General features: G+C 40.3%; 1 protein-coding gene across 7 annotated transcripts in view; it reads left to right on the forward strand.

Moving 5' to 3' along the window:
- The window catches only part of LOC143020621 (uncharacterized), a 114673-nt gene that overhangs the window by 40273 nt on the left and 51900 nt on the right, over window positions 1-22500 (forward strand). For all 7 annotated transcript variants that reach the window (XM_076177087.1, XM_076177088.1, XM_076177085.1 and 4 more), the window contains 5 exons: window positions 9299-9525; window positions 14771-14987; window positions 16094-16286; window positions 16788-16956; window positions 17409-17572. In XM_076177087.1, the coding sequence (XP_076033202.1) occupies window positions 9299-9525; window positions 14771-14987; window positions 16094-16286; window positions 16788-16956; window positions 17409-17572 (970 nt within the window). The remainder of the gene's footprint in view (window positions 1-9298; window positions 9526-14770; window positions 14988-16093; window positions 16287-16787; window positions 16957-17408; window positions 17573-22500) is intronic.

Raw genomic sequence — 22500 nt, forward strand, 5'->3', positions numbered from 1 at the left:
TTTCATTGAAGACCTTCAAGACATGCTGCACATTTTGTAGTTGAAGTCGTGAGGGGTTGACAGCAAATTTACTGAGGGGAGTAGTCTTCAGAATACTGCCTTTCTCTGACTCGTATAGTTCCTTGACGTCAGCAAATGATGCTGCTGCTTTATTGTCAAGACTGATCTTCTGGCACTTCTCACTGATCCAGTTGTTACGGATGCACTGTGTCAAAAAGGAGGAACCAGACACACTCTTTGTCAAGAGGATGCGTGGCTGTGGCACGGCAATCACCCGGAAAATCAAGCAGCTTACAGTACTGCTGGTTTATCTTGTGGTTGTCTGTGACAGACCCGATGACACGCCAACCTGCCCTCTCAACAGCAGCTGCCGCCTCCTTCACACGCTCAAGCTGGTATGCTGCTGCGAGCTTGTGGACGGGTGTCACAGAAATCATAATACTAGGTCCTCTGTGCAGCGACTTCATCATAATACATAGCATAGAAGTGACCTTGCAGTCTGGCTTGTTCACTGCCATGCCACTCAGAGCCCCACCAGAAAATGCAACAGTTGGCCGAATATGTACTTCATCTATCAAGAGAAATACATTCTTCTGCTGAAGTGTCTTCACTTTGGCAAATGTTTCCCTCATCACCTGATCCTTGTCAATAGATGAAGTGATGTACTGCAGCTTGTGTTTGCTTGACAGCACCAAAAAGTCTCTGAGCTGTTCATAATTACACTTGGGGTATGATTAAAAAGCAAAACAATAATTATTGTTTTGCTCTTTAATCATACCCCAAGTATAAGAAACAGTTTTCCATGAATGATTATAATCATTCATGGAAAACTGTTTCTGTGATAAAAGTTCCAACTGACGTGTAAAAAAAAACCAGCTTCTTCTTATTCTCGGTGCTCACACAGGCTGACGTGTGGGTTTGAAGAAGAGTGACAATAATCTCAATCATTTTGTCAAACGGGATGTCATAGTTAATTGCTAAGCGCACAGCTTCAGTGAACTGACCATACGACCTCAAACTATTGTTGGGATGAAGTGTCTTACCCAGTGGTACACTAATGCCCTTCTTGAATGCACGGCAGATGAGTGGGCTACACAGCGTGGGCGTGTTTTCGACAATCATAGACAGGCTGCACTCACTGATATTTTCTGTCATGAACAGACACACTAACTTTTCTTACGATCTTGAAATAACAAGTTCTTGTACTGCTTCTGTAGGTCACATTCATGCCTAAAAGCATCAAATGAAGTAAAATGCCTCAGTTGCTTATCTTCGGCCTTCACTGGGCGAAGTACAGGTTTTGAAGATGGCAGACATGAAGCAGGCACATTGAAGACACTGGGAGGGATCGCAGGTCACGTAGAACCACCAGGCAATTTGATAGAAGGAGGATTAGTACCCCAGTGTTTCTCATAAATGAAAAATCTGTAAGAATCAACAAAAAAGTTCTTATGTGGTGGTAGGACATCAAGCCACTTCTGTCTTTCATAACGGTCTTTTGGCAGTCGAAACACTCGGCACCTGTTATCTTTGTTATAATTAACGTTGCAGTTTACATCACCACACTTATTCGGTATTTTGAATACACAAAATGAGCAAGAAAGAACCTATGAAGAACCAAACAAACAAACAACATCAGCAATAACCTATGTAAACAAACATAATCCACTTCTAAATGCAGCCACGCGCGAAAGACGGAACGACACAACCTTACACCTCCACTGCTTGTAGCACACTTGACTGGCCTCCGCTAGCGGAACCAGGAAGCTGGGTATGTACGTCCTGCATAATAGTAGTCCTTGATATATATATATATATATATATATATATATATATATATATATATATACATATATATATTTCTATTTATATATATGTATATATATACATATATATATATATATATATATATATATATATATATATATTCTATGTTACGCACTAATGTGCGGTCGTCTGGATGCAGATTTCCGAGTAGGATACTGAAGTCCATGGTGTTTTCCTCTAGACGTCTTTCGGCTCTAATTAGCCATCTTCAGGAGGTGTTGTCTGGTTGAATTGTTGACAGAGAATGACGCGGTTTGATCGTGTGGCGGTATATATCGGCGGAGAGCGGAGTGCCCAAACGTCCGCCCGCTAATCAGCGCGCGGGGTGCAGCCTCTGTCTTCTCGTTGGTAACGACGTTTCAGGTTGCTGTTGTATATTAATAGCGGGTTTTTGATTGTAAATTAGCACCGCTTCTGTCATCTTTAGTCTTCTGGTGTCATTATTTCTTTCAATGATGGCGGTGGTGCCTTCCATATGGTGTCTCTTAAGTGTTAGTCCATGCTCGTACAAGTAGTGTCTTCTTATGGCGCCGTCCTGCAGATGTGCTGAAATTCTCTTAGACAGTGTTGTAGTGGTGACGCCAATGTACCGGTACATTGGCGTCACCACTACAACACTGTCTAAGAGAATTTCAGCACATCTGCAGGACGGCGCCATAAGAAGACACTACTTGTACGAGCATGGACTAACACTTAAGAGACACCATATGGAAGGCACCACCGCCATCATTGAAAGAAATAATGACACCAGAAGACTAAAGATGACAGAAGCGGTGCTAATTTACAATCAAAAACCCGCTATTAATATACAACAGCAACCTGAAACGTCGTTACCAACGAGAAGACAGAGGATGCACCCCGCGCGCTGATTGGCGGGCGGACGTTTGGGCACTCCGCTCTCCGCCGATATATACCGCCACACGATCAAACCGCGTCATTCTCTGTCAACAATTCAACCAGACAACACCTCCTGAAGATGGCTAATTAGAGCCGAAAGACGTCTAGAGGAAAACACCATGGACTTCAGTATCCTACTCGGAAATCTGCATCCAGACGACCGCACATTAGTGCGTAACATAGAAAAGATATTCTATAAACAGAATAATGCTATCTCAGCTGTTGACTTTAACAACGCATGCATTATTAACGGCCTACTTCCAATATATATATATGTGTGTGTGTTTGTGTGTGTGTGTGTGTGTGTGTGTGTGTGTGTGTGTGTGTGTGTGTGTGTGTGTGTGTGTGTGTGTGTGTGTGTGTGTGTGTGTGTGTACATACATATATAAATATATGTATATATTTACAACACTGAAGGGGTACCAGTGAACAGACATACGGTACATTTTTATCAACCCGATGGCTTAGAATTAAAGTATATTGTGGTTGATAAAAACATACATATGTATATATATATATATATATATATATATATATATACATATATATATATATATGCATGTATGTATATATATATCGTCGGCATCCCCTCGTTGTCCAAGGAAGGGAGGACCCCTGTTTCCTTCTCTTCAGGATGTTCCTCCGTCTCGATGTCTAATATGGCTGAGCAACCCTAGTCGGTGCCGGAAAAGCCGCGGGCATGAATCGCAGGGGAGGGTCGGTGGAGGCTGGGGCTGCGTTGCCTTCGCTTTCCTCTCCTCGCGTCGTTGTTTTTCCCGTTCTCTCCGTTGAGTTTCGAAGCCCTCCACGCCACTCTTGACCGCTTGTCTCCCCACCAGCCGGTCCTGAGCCATGTCTTCCCAGTCAGTTGGGGGGATGCCAGCTTGTGTCAAAGAGAGCTTGATTTGGTCCTTGTAACGGCGCTTAGGGGTTCCACGTGGTATTTTGCCGTGGGCCAGTTCTCCGAAGAGAATGATTTTAGGAAGTCAAGAGGGTTCCATCCGAGCGACGTGTCCCACCCAGCGAAGGCGGTGCTGGAGGATAGTGGCCTCAACACTGGGGAGGGCCGCACGAGAGAGGACCTCGTTGTTGGTGATACAATCCTTCCATTTGATGTGGAGGATATGCCGGAGCTTGTACTGCTGGAAACTCTCGAGGCATTTAATGTCGCGTTTGTAGAGGGTCCAGGTTTCGCACGCGTACAGCAGGATGGAGAGAACAACGACCCGGAACACCATGATTTTAGTGTACATGGTGAGCCCGTGGTTGGTAAAGACGCGATGGGCGAGACATCCATAGGCAGAGTGGGCTGCCTTGATCCGGTTTTCAATGTCCTTTTCACACGTGACCGTTCTTGAGAGGATGCTCCCTAGGTAGGTAAAGTTGTCCACGCTCTCAACTGGGTGGTCGCCGATCTGTACGTTGGCTACCTGTGTGGCCTGGTTGGGAGGTAGTTGAGCCAGGAGCTTTGTATTCTCTGTATTGACCTGCATCCCGAAGCGCTGGTAGGCGTCTACGTAGAGGTCTGTTGTCTACTGTAGATATTCCGGGGACCGATTTAGGGTGGCATTGTCGGCCGCGTATTGTAGCTCCCTGGCACTTATGATGGACGTCTTGGTAGTCGAGCGTAGTCTGGAGATCTTGAAGAGACCAATCCCACAATATTCAAAATCTATGAAAAAATCTATTTAAATCAAATAAATCTGATTTAAATCAAAGAAATGATCTTTTATATATTAAAAAAAAAATCGCCAACCTAGTGTCCACTAACCTCATACAATAATACCTGTTAAGTCCGGCTAAAATTGGCATTTCAAAGCATAACAGTACCTTAAAAATAGTTTCTTATTTCACTATTTCACTAGCGTACCCAGGGATCTGGGAGCGCACGTCCTGTATAATAGTAGTCTTATATATATATATATATATATATATATATATATATATATATATATATATATATATATATATATGTATATATATACATATATATATACATATATATATACATATATATATATATATATATATATATATATATATACATATATATATGTGTACAACAATGAGTGGGTTCCAGTGATTAGAGATATATTTTAACAACCACAATGCATTTTACTTCTAAGCCATCAAAAGCGAGGTTTCAAGGAGTCATCACTAGGCTTGCGGTAGACCTTGGCTGCTGGGGTGCCAGTCACTGTGAAAGTCGATTCGTCACTCCAGAAGACTGTTTTCCACTGTTCATCTGTCCATGTTGAATATTTCTTGGTAATTTTTTACGTTTAACAACTTTCCGACGAGTAACCCAAGGAGTAGTGCGGGCACGGTAACTTTTATATATATGACTCTGGGGAGTCCTGTGTTCCTGCACTTTTGCCGAAGCCTGGTAGACCTCGCAAGACTAGATTTAGGACCAGAAAACTCATTGATAGGCAAGTAAGGAAGGATCCTTGCTTAATTGCAAGACTTCTGAAAGAGAAGAACCCGAATCTCCTTGGTGATGTCTCTATCAGGTCGATCCAACAGCTACTACACGATGACCTGAATTATAAAAGTTACCAGGTCTACCGCAATCCTGTTGATGACCCCTTGAAACCTCGCTTCACGAACAAGGTCGTCAAGCACCCTGCCTCGCTTATGGTTTGGGCAGGATTTACGTATTATGGTATTGGCAAGCTGGTTGTACTCCCTGCTAATGAAAAAGTAAATCAGTATAACTATCTGGAGTTATTGGCTGACTGTCTTCCTGACTGTTTTGAGGAGACCAAGGCCGAGGTTTTTATGCAGGATGGAGCACCTGCTCACATGGCCAAACTTGTGACAGACTGGCTAAGTGACTGTGAAGTGAGTTATGTTAAAGACTGGCCAGGTAACAGTCCCGATATTAACCCGATAGAAAACCTTTGGGGTTTAATGAAAAGAAAATTACGTGACGTGGACACCTCATCAGTGCTACGGTTGGAATCCGCTATTCGCCAGCTCTGGGCCTCCACTCCTGAAACAACCCTCCAGAACCTTGCACTATCAGTTCCAGGACGTCTCCAGAAAGTGATACAGAGGAAGGAATATTCATTTTAACCAATTTCTATATAAGTACCATAATTTGCATTATTTAATATATTTTCACATGCAAACTAACCTTCACCTTCAGTTTACAGGTTTCATTAAGGGCGGCGTCATAACTTTCCGCGCATACTGTATATATATATTGTGTAGACGAATAAAGTAAATGCTGGACTAGGCGAAATAATTGTATTCCTATGTTTGAAACCCTATCCAGGCATCGTCTTCCGGGATATACAGAGGTAGCGAAATGAATGAATATAAAGGGGCATGTGAGCCACCCTAGGAAAGGTCTTCCGAGCGACCGTTACTCTCCCAACAATACATTCATCACCAGGTAGAGCACTTGTTCACAAAAAAACTCATATCAATAAAGTACTCATTGGTACACATATACACATACATGTACACATATATGCACAATTCGTAAAACTAAATATAGATAGCGGAGAACATCAGGAAGGAGAAGAGCCACCTTAAAAATGTCTTCAGAGACAATGGGTACCCCAGATCAGTGGCGAAGAGGTGGACGACGACAGAGGAGAATAATAGAGTGAGCGAGAGAAATCTCAACACGTCAAAAATTACGATACCGTTAGTGAAAGGGGCATCAGAAGTAACAGCGAGATTGCTAAGAAAACACGGGGCAGAATTAGCGCACAAAACGATGAACACACTGCATGTGGGTTTGACGAAGGTGAAATATTAAGAAAGTGTAGCCAATCAGATGGGGGTGGTGTACGATGTAAAGTGCAAGAATTGTGAGGCCCATTACGTAGAAGAGACAAGTATGAATTTAGCGACACGACTACGAGGACATCGGAGGGCAGTGAATAGATGGAATAAGAGCTCGGCGATACTGAGACACAGCGAAGACCAACAACACGAGATGAAATTGGTAGAATGCAGGTATCAAGTATAAAGGGCCCGATAAAGGTGTGAGGCTATTCTTAGAAGCTTGGGCAAGTGACCAGGCTAGCGTTAATAGATGCGTCAACTTAAATCCCATTTACGAGGGCACTAGGGAGAGGTTGGACAGAAAGCACCCGACCGGCAGTGATGTGTTGTCCCTCCTATAGATGGTGCAGCACTTTGACTTTTTACATCACCCCTCCTCGTGATGGTATCACTTCTGTGCTTGATCAATGTATTTTTGCTTGTTTGTGGACCACGTCCCGCAATTTTTGTTTTTAAGGTGAATAATGTGCTACAATGCACTAGCTGGGGGATTTTATCTCCTAGGTTTATTTCGTGATCAATGAAAATATCGGTTGTTTAAAAAAAGTCAGACAAATTAACGGATGGAGATGATAGGTAGTAATGGACATGGAACTGCCTAATATAGACCTTATGGTCTCTTGAAGTCTCCCTCATCATTACGTAATGAATATCTAGAACATTTCATTCTGCTTATATTGTTAATAGTGTAAGAGGCCGGTACATTGAGGTAGACATTTATGTAGATAGGGGGGTAGGTAGAAAGGTATTCATTTTATTACCTGGATGTTTTGAAACAATGGCCGAGAGGAAGTTGCAGAGTTGTATGTTCTCGCTTACCGCCTGGTGTTTGTAAATATAGGCTAGGGTATCGATAGAGGTGCTGATGTGACGAAATGTAAACATCAAGCCACGTTCCGCTTGTAACAGAAGTGCTTACGTAAACAGTATTGCTTGAGACAGTATAACAGCCTTTCTGATTGGAGAAAAGGGTGGAGGAGGAGAGAAATTGTTGGTGCATGGAGGTAAAGTTACGCCCTTAAAGGGTGGCACTTATTTGTAACGTTCAAAGTTAATGGATGAATTAAATAGTGACGTCTAAGCAGACTTGGCTTGGTGGGTGTACAGTGATCCCAGGTGGGAGTCCCTTAGTGTACCTTGAATAACCAAGTGTAATTTTATTCGGAAGAAAGGAGAAAGATTAGTTCTTTTACTTAACTTTCGAACTGATTTAGTGGAACTTGACTAAAGCCTGAGTTAAGGAAGGGGCATGGGGCCTACAGATGAATAACGTAAGTGACTGAAAGTGTTAGTGGCAACGGAGCTAACAGTGGCGGCAGCTAGGGATGAACCTCCTCCGAAGTGATTAGATGAACGCCTTCGAAGAGTACACCAATAGACAGTGCAAGCACAGTAACCACGCAGAGTACAACCACAACCAAGCCTGTGTTAATAGAACGAGGAGTCTTCATACTACGAGTGGAACAAGACGATCTCCAACGAAGATTGATGAGGAACGACGAGACTGACGAACGACGAGGTTGATGAACGACGAGGCTGACGAACGACGAGGCTGACGAACGACAAGGTTGATGAACGACGAGGCTGAAGTACGTAAGGAAGACTGAAGTAGAGGCAGTCAAATCAACTTGATAGATATATTAATTGTAAGCAAAAATATAACAGATGAAAAAAGGAAAATAGAAAATTTAAAGGAAATGTAGATCCTGAGAAAGGTAGAGCTAGGTTTATTCTAAATTTCCAGCAAATGGAAGATATCAACCAATATGAAGCCTATAAAAAAACCTTCATTAAACATTTTATGTCAAAGTGTGATCAGCATCCTATCAGGTCTTTGGTTAGAATGATCAAAGGAGTTAGAACAAGTGAATTAGACACAGAATACTTAGCTAGATTAGATAGATGGTCAAAAGACATGAATTCTATCTTGAAAGATTCAGATTGGATAGAAAGATCTAGTGACAAAATGAGAGTTTCTCAGGTAATAAAATTAATCTCATTTGGATTGTTAACCAAAAATTCTGATGATTTAACAGAAGAAAAGCTGTATAAAGATCTGAAGTCAAATATTAATTTAGGGGTACAGTGAGACCAGAATCATAAATCCATATGTGATGACAGTGGGACAACAGAAAGAAACTAGAAACTCTGGAAGTGAGTATAAGAAAAGAGAATTAGGACATAGACAGAAAGTTAGAGGTCCATCCAGCGATACTAGAACTGTATGTTAAAATTGTAATACTTGGGGACACAAAGCATAAGACTGTTATTATGGAACTATTTGTAGAAATTACAAATATGAAGGTCATGATGAGTATCAGTGTAGAAGCCCACCTTTCTGTACGTATCATAAAAAGATAGGGCACAAAACCAATGAATGTAGAAATTTTCGTATGCACCAGGAAACAAGAGGAAAACCCTAGGACACGAAATAAACCAATATTACAGAACTCCATATATATATATATATATATATATATATATATATATATATATATATATATATATATATATATATATACAAATAGATAGTATTGTGTTAAGGATAAGAGTGATAGAAGGGTGAAAGAAAACTCCAACATCAAAGATAGCTATAAATTGACAAATACACTAGGATTTTTATCTATTTAGTTTCAATATAAAATGTCATTGTTTATCGAAAACAGCTGTCTGCCAAAAAGACCCAGGGATTCATTCTTACAAGCAAAGTTTTAGGTTTAATATCCTGGGTTAAAGGTGAGACGCTCTACGTATTTATTATTCTCCTATACAGTTATTCCTTAGCTTTCTGCTGGTCAGCGGAGGCTTCGCGGCGATCCTCTTCCTTGCAGTTCCAGTTGCTCGGGTCAAACACGACCTGCCTGATCTGCTCCCCTTGAACATGACTTGCTCTTCGCTTGACTTACCGCCTGACTTCGTCCTCGAGAAGCCGTACGAGTGCGACCTGCGCAACGATACAACTAAGGTCCAGCTGTCAATTCAGTACTGCCGTCAGTGTGGGTATGTGCTCTCTATTCATTCGTTCAGTTGAAGCCAAATATGCTAGTTAATGATATCGTGGTATCAGGAGACACTTACTTGAGCTCGTTTCTAGTGTTCCAGTAAAGGAATGTACAAGTTATTAGACTGGTATGAATGAGGTTATAATGTCTCCCACTGTCCATATGTATGTAGTTGTATATTTCATACACGCAGCCAAGGAATAGAAACGAATGAACTTGGGATTTGAAATTTGATTCCATTAAAGTTGATCAGCTTATGTGTTTCCATGATATAATCATTAAAGAAATTTTGTGTTACGATATCCTTAACTGCACATAAAGTAGTCGTATAGACACCTTTGGAAAAGGACTAGAAACGAGTGATCTCAAATTTTGGAAATTGAATCAAATACAGTAGAGGAGCTTAAGTAAGCTTCTGTGCAAGTTTTCTTGGAAAAAATAACTATGATGTCTTCCATATTGCAGAAGCAAAGGTTATGCTTAGTAACAGCTTTCTTGGAGATATTCTGGTTTATGATGTCCTCCACTGCATGTATGTATGTATAACCGAAGCTATTAAAAACGCTTTTAACCAGAATTGGGAACGAACAATCTCGAGGTTTGAAGCTTGAGTTCATTGTAATTTAGGAATTAACATGTTTCCGTACGTGGCATTTTTATCGGAGAATTTGTGTTATGATTTTCACACAGTGTGTAAGCAATAGGATTTATCAAAGGCGCGTTTAGAAATGGTCTGAAAAGTAGTGATTTTTTATATGGGAATTGGATCTACTGCAGATGAGGAGCTTTGTGTGTTCTGTGGTAGTTTTCTTTGAGAATTTTTTGGATCATGATGTTCTTCGCTCTATATATGTTTGTACACGTACCTATAAGAGACACTAGACTTGAAACAAGTGATCCTAAGATTTGGAACTTATATTCTTTGCGCTTGAATTTATATGTTTCTGTGGCAGTTTTCTTGAAAAAAGGAATGTTTTTCTTTTCATCATTAACTACTTTTATTGCCTATTTTTCAAGGGTGGTACTCAATGCTTTGTTGCACATAACTAATATCATCAAAATAGCGGAGAATAAAATGCCTATATTCATTATTTGTCGCAAAATCTTAGTAAGTAATTTCATCTCAAAGTAATATTTTGTACAACCAATACATGTGCTACCTCGAGAACCTTTCTCATTTTATTTCATACCTTTCTTTATTATGTGTGTGTCCTCCGTTGTGGAAAGTGTTGGTGTTGGTATTTATGTTTTATTAAAGAGTCATTCATCCTTTGCTCTCCCACGACCTGTTTCTCCTAGGTATATCTTATTACATTCACTATATGATGTGTCATATATAATGAGCTTTACTTCACTATATCTCTTCCCCATCTTTATTCCTGATTTCAAGACCATTGTCATTCCTTCTACTTGAATATACTTAGTGATGGTACAATCGGTAGCGCGGTGAACTTGCATTCTGGAAGACTCCGAATCGAGGCGACGCGACATGACGCTTGGGTTTGAATATTTGAAAGATTTCACTGATTTCTTCTATATTTTTGTATATGTTTATTCATGATTAGAGATGCCTTAGTTTCGGAAACAGATATCCGTTCGTCCCTTCGTCTTTTTCTTATTTTCTATTCATTATCTGAATAGCCCCTTTTTAAGTTTCAGGACCTTTAAATAACATATCACTACCTCTGATTTAGTTCTCTCACTATGTGCCGACAAATAATGAATAAAACCGTCTTTGCTTCCGGTGTACCATTTATTTTTTTTTTATTTTTTTTTTATTGTCTGTTCTCCATAAGATGTACACAGGGAAGACAGGTCATGGATGCCAGAACATAAAGTTGACGTAAGGAACCATAGCAGAAGCAAGTCTATAACAAAACAAATAGATCAACACCATCCACACTGGGAGGGCACACATAATAAGGTCATGAGGAAGAAAATTATAAAAGTACTGGAGGCGGCACAAAGCTACGATTGATAAGGAGGGATTTATGCGTTAGGCTAGGAGTTGTGACATAGAAAGACATATGGAGGAAGAATAGGAGTGCGCTAAAAAGACCTCTCAGATAAACATTACACATGTATATTTGCACGATGATTTTTTTTTTCTGTAATCTCTTTGAAGAAGGACATCTGTCCTGAACATTAGAGGAATAAACTGACACAAGTTAACCACTATATTTATTTCTAACCCACAACCACATGAGCTAACGCACAATGACACTCACACGCACACACTCTTCCCCCACACACACTCATAAAAACACATGCACGTACGCACGCACTAACTTGCGTGAGGAGCAAGATTAAGAGATATCTCTCCTGCATCCTTATCTTTATGTTACAAAGGATTACAAAGGCGGAGCATGCCGACAGGAGACCTTTTGATCCATATCTAGGTCGGATGCGGAAAAAATCATATTAATAATAAAATGATAAATAGAAAATATAATAATGTAAATAACAAATAAAATACATAAATAAATGCATAGGTATAGTTAAATAATAAACAAACAGGTAAATAGTAAATAATAATAAATTGACATATAACTAATAATAAATGAAAATCAGACAGACAAATGATAACAAAACAAAAACAAATAATATAAGATAAATTATAATTATTACAGCATCTTACTTAGGTATTTATCTAAATGATTCTTAAAGCTTCGAACTGAACTACATTGCACTACCTGTGCAGGAAGTTTATTCCATTCATTAACTACACGGTTGGCAAAGTTGTTTCTACCTACTTCCAAATTGAATCTATTTCCGGCCAGTTTGAGACCATTGTTTCTTGTCTGATTCTCATTCAATGTGAAAATTTGGTCACTTTTGATGTTGTCAATTCCCTTTAAAATCTTAAAGACCTGTATCAAGTCACCTCTGAGTCTACGTTTTTTTAGGGAAAACAGATTCATGTGTTTTAGTCGATTTTCGTATGATTTATTTTTTATATTTGGAATCAGTTTTGTGGCTCGCCGTTGTACTTTTTACAGTCTGTCAATGTCTTTAATGAGATTCGGTGACCATACGTAAACAGCATATTCCAAATGTGGACGAACTAACGATTTATATAGCTTGTTAATGAGTGATGGACTTTTGAAATCAAAAGATCGCGCAATCAGTCTCAGAATCTTATTTGCTTTCTCAGAGGCTGAAATACACTGCTTGGATGATTTGAGGTCGTTACTGATAATTACGCCGAGATCTTTTTCACTATCCACTTTTGTTAACGAATTACTAAATAACTTGTAATCGTACTTACTGTTATTTTTACCTATGTGCATTACCTTGCATTTACTTGTGTTAAATTTCATTAGCCACTTTTCAGACCATTGCTGTAATTTATCTAAATCTTCTTGAATATGTAATTGGTTTGAGTGATCATTTGCCACTTCGCACAGTTTTGTATCAGCAAATTTGGAAACAGTAGATTTTAGTCCATGGTCTATATCATTTATATATACTATGAATAGAAGTGGCCCAAGAACGGAACCCTGAGGAACTCCACTTGCAACACTTTTCCATCCAGAATTTTTTCCATTTAAAACAACTCTCTGTTTTCGACCATTCAACCAATTACTAGTCCAACCTAATAGGCTACCACTTATTCCATGCAAAGCTAATTTAGTAAGTAGTTTTTCGTGTGGGACGGTATCAAAAGCTTTTGCAAAGTCTAGATATATTAAATCTATATTGTTTCTTTTGTCATAATTCGAGATAACTGTGTTGTAGAATTCGAGTAAGTTAGTCACGCAAGAACGTTTCCGTCTGAAACCATGCTGGCTATCATTTATCAAACGGTTACTTTCTAAATGATGTTCGATAGCATCTCTGATGATAGTTTCCATTATTTTTCCTACGATTGAAGTCAAACTTATAGGCCTATAGTTATTTGGTTTCTTTTTGTCACCTTTTTTGAATATGAGAGTAACGTTAGCTAGCTTCCATTCTCTTGGGACATCTCCGGATATGATGGATTTCTTGAAAATAATTTCTAATGGAACAACAATCTCATTTTTCATTTCCTTTAAGATTCTTGGATGCCAACCGTCAGGCCCTGGTGTTATATTAACTTTGAGTTTGTCTATACACCTTTTAATTTTCTCTTTTGTTATATTTATCGAAGTGAGTAAGTTTACCCCAGACTTTTCACAGGTTTCAGTTTGGAATTCACTTTGAGGTGTTTCGTTTACGAATACCGAGCTAAAATAATTGTTTAAGATATTACACATTCCTTCATTTGAATATTCAAGTTGACCGTCAGCAGATAATAGTGGACCAATGTGATTCCTAACAACCTTTTTATCTCTAATGTAACTAGAATTCTTTGGGATTCTCTTTGGATTTATCAGCGATGTTCATTTCGTATTGTCGTTTTCTTTTTCTTATTGTCTTTTTTAAATCTCTCTGTATTGATACCTAACTTTCATAGTCATTAGATGCACCCGAGCACTTATATTTCTTATAAGCCTGTCTCTTTTTAGCAATACTTTTTTCAGTTTCTTTGTCGAGCCACTTTGGGCGAGCCTGATTTGGGGGACGTCTGTCCTTAAAAGGAATGTAAGTTTGAATCATCTTAGTGAGCGTATTTTGAAATATTTTCCACATCTGATCTACAGGTCTTTCGTTTAATTTTGCCTCCCAATCTGTAACCTGAAGCTCCTGACGTAGTCCTATGAACTGAGCTTTACTGAAATCGGGTATTTTAGAAACACAAGTATCTATTCTAAAATTGTTTAGGAGTTTGAATCTAACTAAGTTGTGATCGGTATTTGCAACAGATTCACCGACTTCTACATCAGTTACCATGCTTTCGCGGCTAGTGATCAAAAGATCGAGTAAGTTTCCATATCTTGTGGGCTCTTTTACATGCTGAATTAAGTAATTGTCACCAAGAAAATCAATCAAGCGACTACCTATGTGGCCATGTTCAAGGGTCATCCAATCAGTGTCAGTAAAATTGAAATCACCCATTATCAATAAATTCCGGTTGCAGAAACTAGACAGTTCTTGAAATAACAGTTTGTCGTCTGCTAATGATAATGTCTTTGGCCTATATATTACACCTATATTCATTTTTTGTCCATTTGTTTGGGTTAACTCAACCCACAAACTATCATATGCATCCTGTTTTACTTTCTCTAAAACACAAGCATGAACATTGTTTTTAACGTACAATAGAGCACCCCTACCTTTCTTGTGGTTTCTATCCTGATGAAAGTGTTTAAATCCCGCAGCTCTTCCATCGAAAACTGTGGAACATCGGAGGCTCCCAGTGACTGCCACTCGTCTCCTTTGCCTTTCGACTTCTCTACTCTTGAGGCCATGGTAGATCATAATCTTGGCACCCCTAATGCCATCCCTAGTGTCGATGGCAGCGATGACAAAAAATATGAAAGAAATTTTTTACTGGCGACAAGTTTTGCATGCCCGGTTCTCGAGCACGTGGTAACAGTAAGTGTCATGAGTGTTCCTCTCTATTCAGCCTCATTACTACTATAATGTGCCTCACGTACTTTGTTTTTCTTGACGCCTACGGGTAGATGCGGGGCGAAATAAGGTATGCAGTCTCGGTATCTGATAACAAAGATGGCAATTTCCCTCGCAGTTTTCCGTCACGGCTGTATAGTCTCCTATTTACTCACCTTAAGGAGACCAAAGGATTCCTTCTCACACACACACACATATATGTGTTATAAAAGGTTGCAATGATAAAGAATGTCAGCAAGCGACTTGTCACTGTATAACAAGGTAGGAGAAAATAGCTTACGTGAATTTTTAAATTTTCAATTCTACCATATTCAATCGTTTCGTCTGGAAGCTTATTCTATTCACTGATCCGGATGGTGAAACTAATTGTTTTCACTTCGTAGGTAAACCTACATTCTGACATCTTGAGGCCGTTATTTCTTGTCCAGTTAGTACCTATTGTAAAGGAATTTAAAATGTTGTTGTTATTAATTAGCTTTAAAACTTAAAGGCTATTATTGATTTCATACGAGTGTTTGCTTTCCAGAGGAAAGATTAAAATGTTCTACGTGGTTTTCGTAAGATTTGCTTCTTATATTTGGTATGAGTTTTGTGACTCGCCACTGTATGTTTTCCAATTTGTCAATGTAAATCTAAACTACTTTAGTTCAAATACGTGCTAGTGAAGTGCCGATGAATTTATTTTCTTAACTATGCTTTCGTCGTCATAGAAGGCTGCATAAAACAATGGGTACTTTTCCTTCTTAGGACGAGAGAGAACAACTAATTATTGAAGTTGTAATTTCATTGCTTCCCAAATCATTTGCAATAGTGGACATCGGAGGTATATTCAAGCATCTAGTTAGTATAGCTGAACAAATTGTACTGGTTTAAGACTACTTTTGTAAATACAAAAAATTCAACACACCCAAAACTTCCCATGTAATTTTTACCAAGCATACAACCTTACCAACCCCAGTAAAACTAAATGTGAGTTACTAAAGCCATATAGTTTTATTTTTTCGGATGACAGCCAGTCCTGCAGTGGGTTATCAAAGTATTCAAACTAACCTTCATCTTGGCCTTTCCAGGAAGAACAAGCGGAAGCTGCAGCGAAGACAGGAACTACGGAGTATTTACCGAGGCCCTCTTGTCTTATGTCTTGTCGTGTGGTGGCCAATACTTCCAATCTTTGTCTTAACACCCACACAATGACTGCCATCAACCCTAGCAGGACTTTCTTCTCCTACCTCTTCATCAGGCTTTTCAACGGGGTTCTTATATGTAAGTCGTGTCGTCTGGATTTTTCGATCAGTCAGTGTTGAAAAGGTGAGGTAGGGAGAGAGAGAGAGAGAGCGTAATTGGAAGAGGGAGGGTAGTTGAAATGTAGGAAGGAAAGTGAGGGGAAGAGGAGGTGACATAGGCCCTGTTCACACTAGCGGCTTGAACTGCGAGGAAACCGCGGTGGTACCGCATAGTCAACTGCGCGGTTGTGTGTGAACGCCTCCATTGTCTTACGTTCCAACTGAACCACCGCGGTTTGAATCGCGGCAGTTGAAACCATGATTAGAATGATCAGACCGAAGTATGTCATCGTAGTGAGGGTGTTCAGAATAGTTTGGTTAGTTCTTTTGTTACAGGGAGGCCCTTTACATACATTATTTACTCTTTTTCTGAACTCCAGCTTGTTACATTTTTACATAACCAAGTATTTTACACTATTGATATGGCGCAAGATCAGACAGAGATTTTCTGTACTCCATCGTGTCCTTTTTCTTTTCTCAGCAACGTCCTTTACGCTCTTCACTGGGGCGGCAATGGCGGTACTCAGAGAGACTGGAGGAGATTATGGACTCCAAAAGCTCTATTCTAACCTTGGGTCCATTGTGTTGACCCCTATTTCCGGCTCTTTGATCGACTACATTTCTAAAGTCAACGGGTTTCAAGATTTTAGGTAAGTCTGGTTAGTATGATAAGGTGCCGTGGTCTCGATCTCGCCTCAGCATTCAGGAAGGTCTGTGTTGTCACTAATGGGTTCCAATGAATCATCCTAACTGTCGAAGCACAACGGTCAATGTTGACGGACCTGATAAGTGACTATTGGTGTAAGACCTTTTGCCATTTAACGGAAGAAGCTTGGGCTCGAGCCCAGTGGCTGATAGCAGTTACCTCTGAACTTGCGCATCCGAGCACTTAATGTTTTGCCTTCAGATGAACTTTGTAGCACTGTGCCTTGGGATAGAATGGTGTAACCCCACTGTGCCTTCGGATAAAATGGTGTAACTCCAGTTTGTACTAAATCTGGACCCTGCGCTGAAAAATATTAACCAGAGTAATGTTATTAAAGAACATAACAGAGAAATTAACCTCTTGTGAGTCGCATGTAACAATGCTTTCATTTCCCAGACCGGCGTTCTACCTGTACTGCTGCATCAAGGTCCTCTGTGGCATCCTCATCCTCTTCATTGATCTCGACTTCAGGATCCCCAACACCACAATTCTTCGGGACTGCAAGATCCTCCTCAGAAGTTTTGAGATAAATGCATTCCTTTTCGTCATGATTGTTTCTGGTATGTTTGTCCATTACAATGGTTCTTGGAGGCGTTAGGGATACACAAGGGAACGAATTTAATCGAGATACGGAAGATGTCAGAGAAAGAACGATGATAGTAATTAATTATGCTTTTGCTTTTAATGATTAAGGTACCATCACACTCACTAGCATCACTGACATGATATCAGTAACAATACCAATAGACACAGATATGATAACTTTTTCTAAATTTCATTTTCTAGAGTGCACACACACACACACACACACACACACACACACACACACACACACACACACACACACACACACACACACACCTCTCATGGCGCTGTGGTTAGAGCTCTGGCCTGCCACTATGGAGGTCCGGGTTCGACTCTCGCCCGGGGCTGAAATAATATCAGTATCGCAGCGCTGAGGGGTGTTACTCCAACTCTCGTGGGCGGGGAGTTGGGTGTGTGTGTGTGTGTGTGCAAGGTCATAGCATTACCCATAGATCGGACCTACGAGCTCTGAGCTCTCTTCCAGGAGGGAAATAGCTGTCGATCACGAGTCCAACACGTGATCCAAAGACCAAGTGAATACACACACACACACACACACACACACACACACACACACACACACACACACACAAACGATGTTATGGCTAGCTGCGAATAAGTCAGTGACCCTTTCGACCACTACAAATAAGTAGTCGCGGACAAACTGGCAGTAGCTCTGTTGACCGGAAAGGGCTGGGTGGCAATACCAAGCCACTAAAACTTTCCTTAAAGCTCTCTAACAGGGTCACCAGGCGAGTCGAGGCCGCCTTTATAACTAAGCTTCCCCTTGCCCGTGTTGTGCCAACGCGTAGGTAGTCTCCATCTAGTGTCCGGAGCTCTGGCATGGCACTGCAGCCTCACACAACTACTGATTCTCTTGGGCCCCCCTTGCCATCAGGTGCTAGCTGTTGCTGTGGTCAAGTGTGTGCAGCTGCTGGAGGGTGCAGCCATTTCTGCACCTAAATCTCTTCCGTGCGCAGGTCTCCTTATCCTCTTTACCTCCATATTTTTCACTTCTTTATTTTTCACTTTCTTCCTAACTTCAACCAAGTCCTGCGGCGACGAGAGTTGGGAGTGACGGGAACAGGACATAGATGTGTCTGGAAGTCTTTAGCTCCCCTCTTGCACGCATGGCGGTACTGTCCTGATAGTCGTAGGGGGTTAGGCAACTGTGGAGATGATATCCCCCTGAGGCAGCGGGCTGTATGACTGAGCAGCCCTTTTTAGGGGGCCATACTGCTCACCTCCATGGAGGAGAGGCCGAGAAAAGGAGGCCCAAACATTGTTCATCACCCACCAAACCTTTGGTGGGTAACCGCCCCCACCAAGGCATCTCTGGCGCGGTTGAAACTACAAGCAAAAGCAAATGAAACTGGCATGCCGGAATGTCAGGACACTGATGGACCAACCACTCACCAATGATCAGAACAGACATCAGAGGCGCACTGCACTTGTTGCATCTGAACTTCGCAGATATAATGTCGATATTGCAGCGCTCAGTGAAACCAGACTGGCTGATGAGAACTCGTTACAAGAAGTGGGCTCTGACTACACATTCTTCTGGAAGGGGAAACCAAAAGATTCCCAAAGAATTCATGGTGTGGGCTTCGCAGTAAGAACATCACTGCTCAACAGCCTCCCTGAAGCCCCTGTGGGTGTAAATGAGCGCCTTATGACCTTGCGTCTTCCCCTCATGAAACAAAGATCTGTCACACTAATTAGTTGTTATGCTCCCACACTTCCATCTCCGGACGAGATAAAAAATAGGTTCTATGAAGAACTAGATAATCTGCTCCACAACTTGCCAAAAAATGAGAAAGTAATTATCTTGGGCGATTTCAACGCCAGAGTTGGATCCAACTTTGATGTTTGGCAGGGAGTCATAGGACGCCACGGAACTGGTAAGGAGAACTCCAATGGTATCCGAGTATCCGACTATTGAATCTTTACTCTACTCATGACCTCACTATAACAAACACTGTGTTTCAACTCCCTAACAAGTACAAAATGTCTTGGATGCATTCACGCTCCAAGCATTGGCATCAAATTGATTTCATAATAACTCGCAAAGTTGATCTCCGAGACTTCTTGATTACCAGAGCCCTCAAAGGCGCTGAGTGTTGGACGGATCACAGATTAATTTGGTCTATTGTGTCTTTCCAAATTCGCCCTCCAATACGCAAGCAAGCTAAGAAAAAACAAATTGACCGAGTATTGTTTCATAATCAGTATAAGCTGACCGAACTCCAAACAGCACTCCACAGCATTATTTTACCAACTCCCAGAACCAATTACTTTTAACCCAACTCCTGAACAAATCGAATCAGACTGGAAGACTTTCTCAGACTTGATCTACTCCACCCTAACAGATACCCTCGGATTCTCAACTCGCAGCCGCCAAGATTGGTTCGACTAAAGTCGAGCAGACATCCTAGATCTCCTAAGGAGGAAAAACAATGCCTATTTGGCTGCCCTAAACAATCCAACTTCAAATTTGATCAAACAAAAGTTCCAAGCACTGAGACAGGAGGCACAAAGGGCCCTTCGTAGAATACAAAATCAATGGTGGTCCAATAAAGCAGTTGAAATCCAGCAATATGCTGAATTAAATGACCAGCAAAATTTTTGCAATGCCATTAAAACTACATATGGTCCAACACAAAGCACCATATCTCCTTTGATGTCAGATGATGGAGCTACTCTGATCAAAGACAAAAATGGCATTCTAGATCGCTATGTTGAATACCTGAGCAGTGTGTGCGTGAGGGTGAGTATATATATATATATATATATATATATATATATATATATATATATATACATATATATATATATATGTATATAATATTTATATGTATATGCACATGTAAAACATGTATATGTATACATATATATATATGTGTATATATATATATATATATATATATATATATATATATACACATCCTGTAGAGTCAGGATGGCGTAGTGGTACGGTCCTTGTCTTGTAAAGACGCAAGCCGCTTAGGCAAGGGTTCGAATCCCAGCAGAAGAGTTTGATTCCAAATATCAATTGACACAAACATTTGTCGGAAGACTAGCCGGCATAAAGGATTTGATGAAATGCAGTACATAACACGCTCCACCCGGGTGCCCTCGGCGGAACGACTGGGCCGTGAACTAAGTCGTTTCGTTTTGTAGGGTCAGGATGGCGTAGTGGTATGGTCCTTGTTTTGTAAAGACGCAAGCCGCTCAGGCAAGGGTTCGAATCCCAGCAGAAGAGTTTAATATACATATACATATACATATACATATATATGTATGTATATATATATATATATATATATGTATATGTATATATATATATATATATATATTTATATATATACATATTGCACTTGTTGAGTAGCAGAACCTCTCTCAGGCAGATTTTACTAAACTTTGCAGCAGATCTCTGCATTTACGAATTTGTAGGTAATACTTTAAATTTTTTCCCACGCTTGCACGTTGAATATGGCTGAGTTGTCTAATGTCTGGCTAGACTTCGATGTGTTTAGATGTAAAGACAATTATTGCTTCTCGAATTACTTGTAGAGCTGCTTGCGCATAACTGTTAGGTATCTTCAGTATACTGAATTAGAAGGGGAAGTTAGAGTAACTTGATATCTTAATTTTTGGGGATTGCATGTGGCAGGAAAGGGAGGAATCGAGGTGGAGGTAAATTGTAGATTGAGAGAAGCACGCAAATGTCTTGGGGTAATAAAAAGTGTTATGAAAAATAGGCAACTGGGAATGGATGCAAAGGGGAGAATCTATGAAGGGATGATTGTGCCGACGGTATTGTATGGGGCAGAGACTTGGAGTTTAAGAGAGACAGAGTAAGAAACGAGTAGGTGAGGAGTGGAAAAAGAGATGACAGATAGGACTGATGAAAAATTATGGGATGTTTTGGACACATGGAAAGAATGAGTGATGAATGATTAGTAAAAGAGGTGTGAAAGGCGGAGGTGGAGGAAGTGAGCTTGATGGGACAACCGAAGAAGATATGAATTGATGGGGAAAGGGGGGGGGGCGTTGACCAAGAGGAGAGAGAAGGCAGCCCTCACCAAGAGAGAAAGCAACTTCAAAAATCATATGTCATCTATAGGTTTGCTTTTGCACGAGGGAACTGTGAAGCCCTCAAGTTTACCTATATTGGCATGGCGAGAATGAGGTTATCCCTTCGTCTTTCATACCACCTGACATCAGGAGCCGCTAAAAATCTTTTAAGGGAAGTCATGACAAAACATTAAAAAGATACATCATAGAAGAAAGCACTGAGATTTTGGAAATATGTACAGGTGACAGACGCCTCGCAATTTTAGAAGCATTATACATAAAAGAGTTGAGCCCAAATCTAAATATACAAGAAAATGACCTTAGGGCCCACTCAAGCATGAGACAAATCGCCACAAACCCAAGCATGAGACATAACCCTACGAATCAAAGCCCGAGACAAAAACGCCACAAGCCCAAGCATAGGACATTTTGTCACAACACGAATTCGGAGGTTTCACCCAGCAAGTGACATTTCATCACTCCGTAAGTTATCAGGTAACCTCTCCCAGGTGACCGGTAATCTCCCCCAGTGAAAAGGGCAAGTATAGAAATTTAAGTATATACTGTAAAGTAACATAATTAAATATAACATCGGAATAATTTTTAACCTGACCAGATAGAATATTCCTAATAGCTACTGAAGAAGGGTCTTGAACCAGAAATTGCGATAGAGCAAACGTGACCACTTACAGTGAAGTCATAAACCTCCTTTCAAAGGAACATAAGTCCATAGTAAAGCATATGGAAAATACATTTAAGAAAATAATAAATGCACAATTAGCCATCACTTTCAATGAAGTATGTATAAGGGAAAATCTGCCCATAT

Source organism: Oratosquilla oratoria, chromosome 40 (assembly GCF_046742065.1).
Source record: "Oratosquilla oratoria isolate Oo_2021 chromosome 40, ASM4674206v1, whole genome shotgun sequence".
In the NCBI taxonomy this organism is placed as follows: Eukaryota; Metazoa; Arthropoda; class Malacostraca; order Stomatopoda; family Squillidae; genus Oratosquilla; species Oratosquilla oratoria.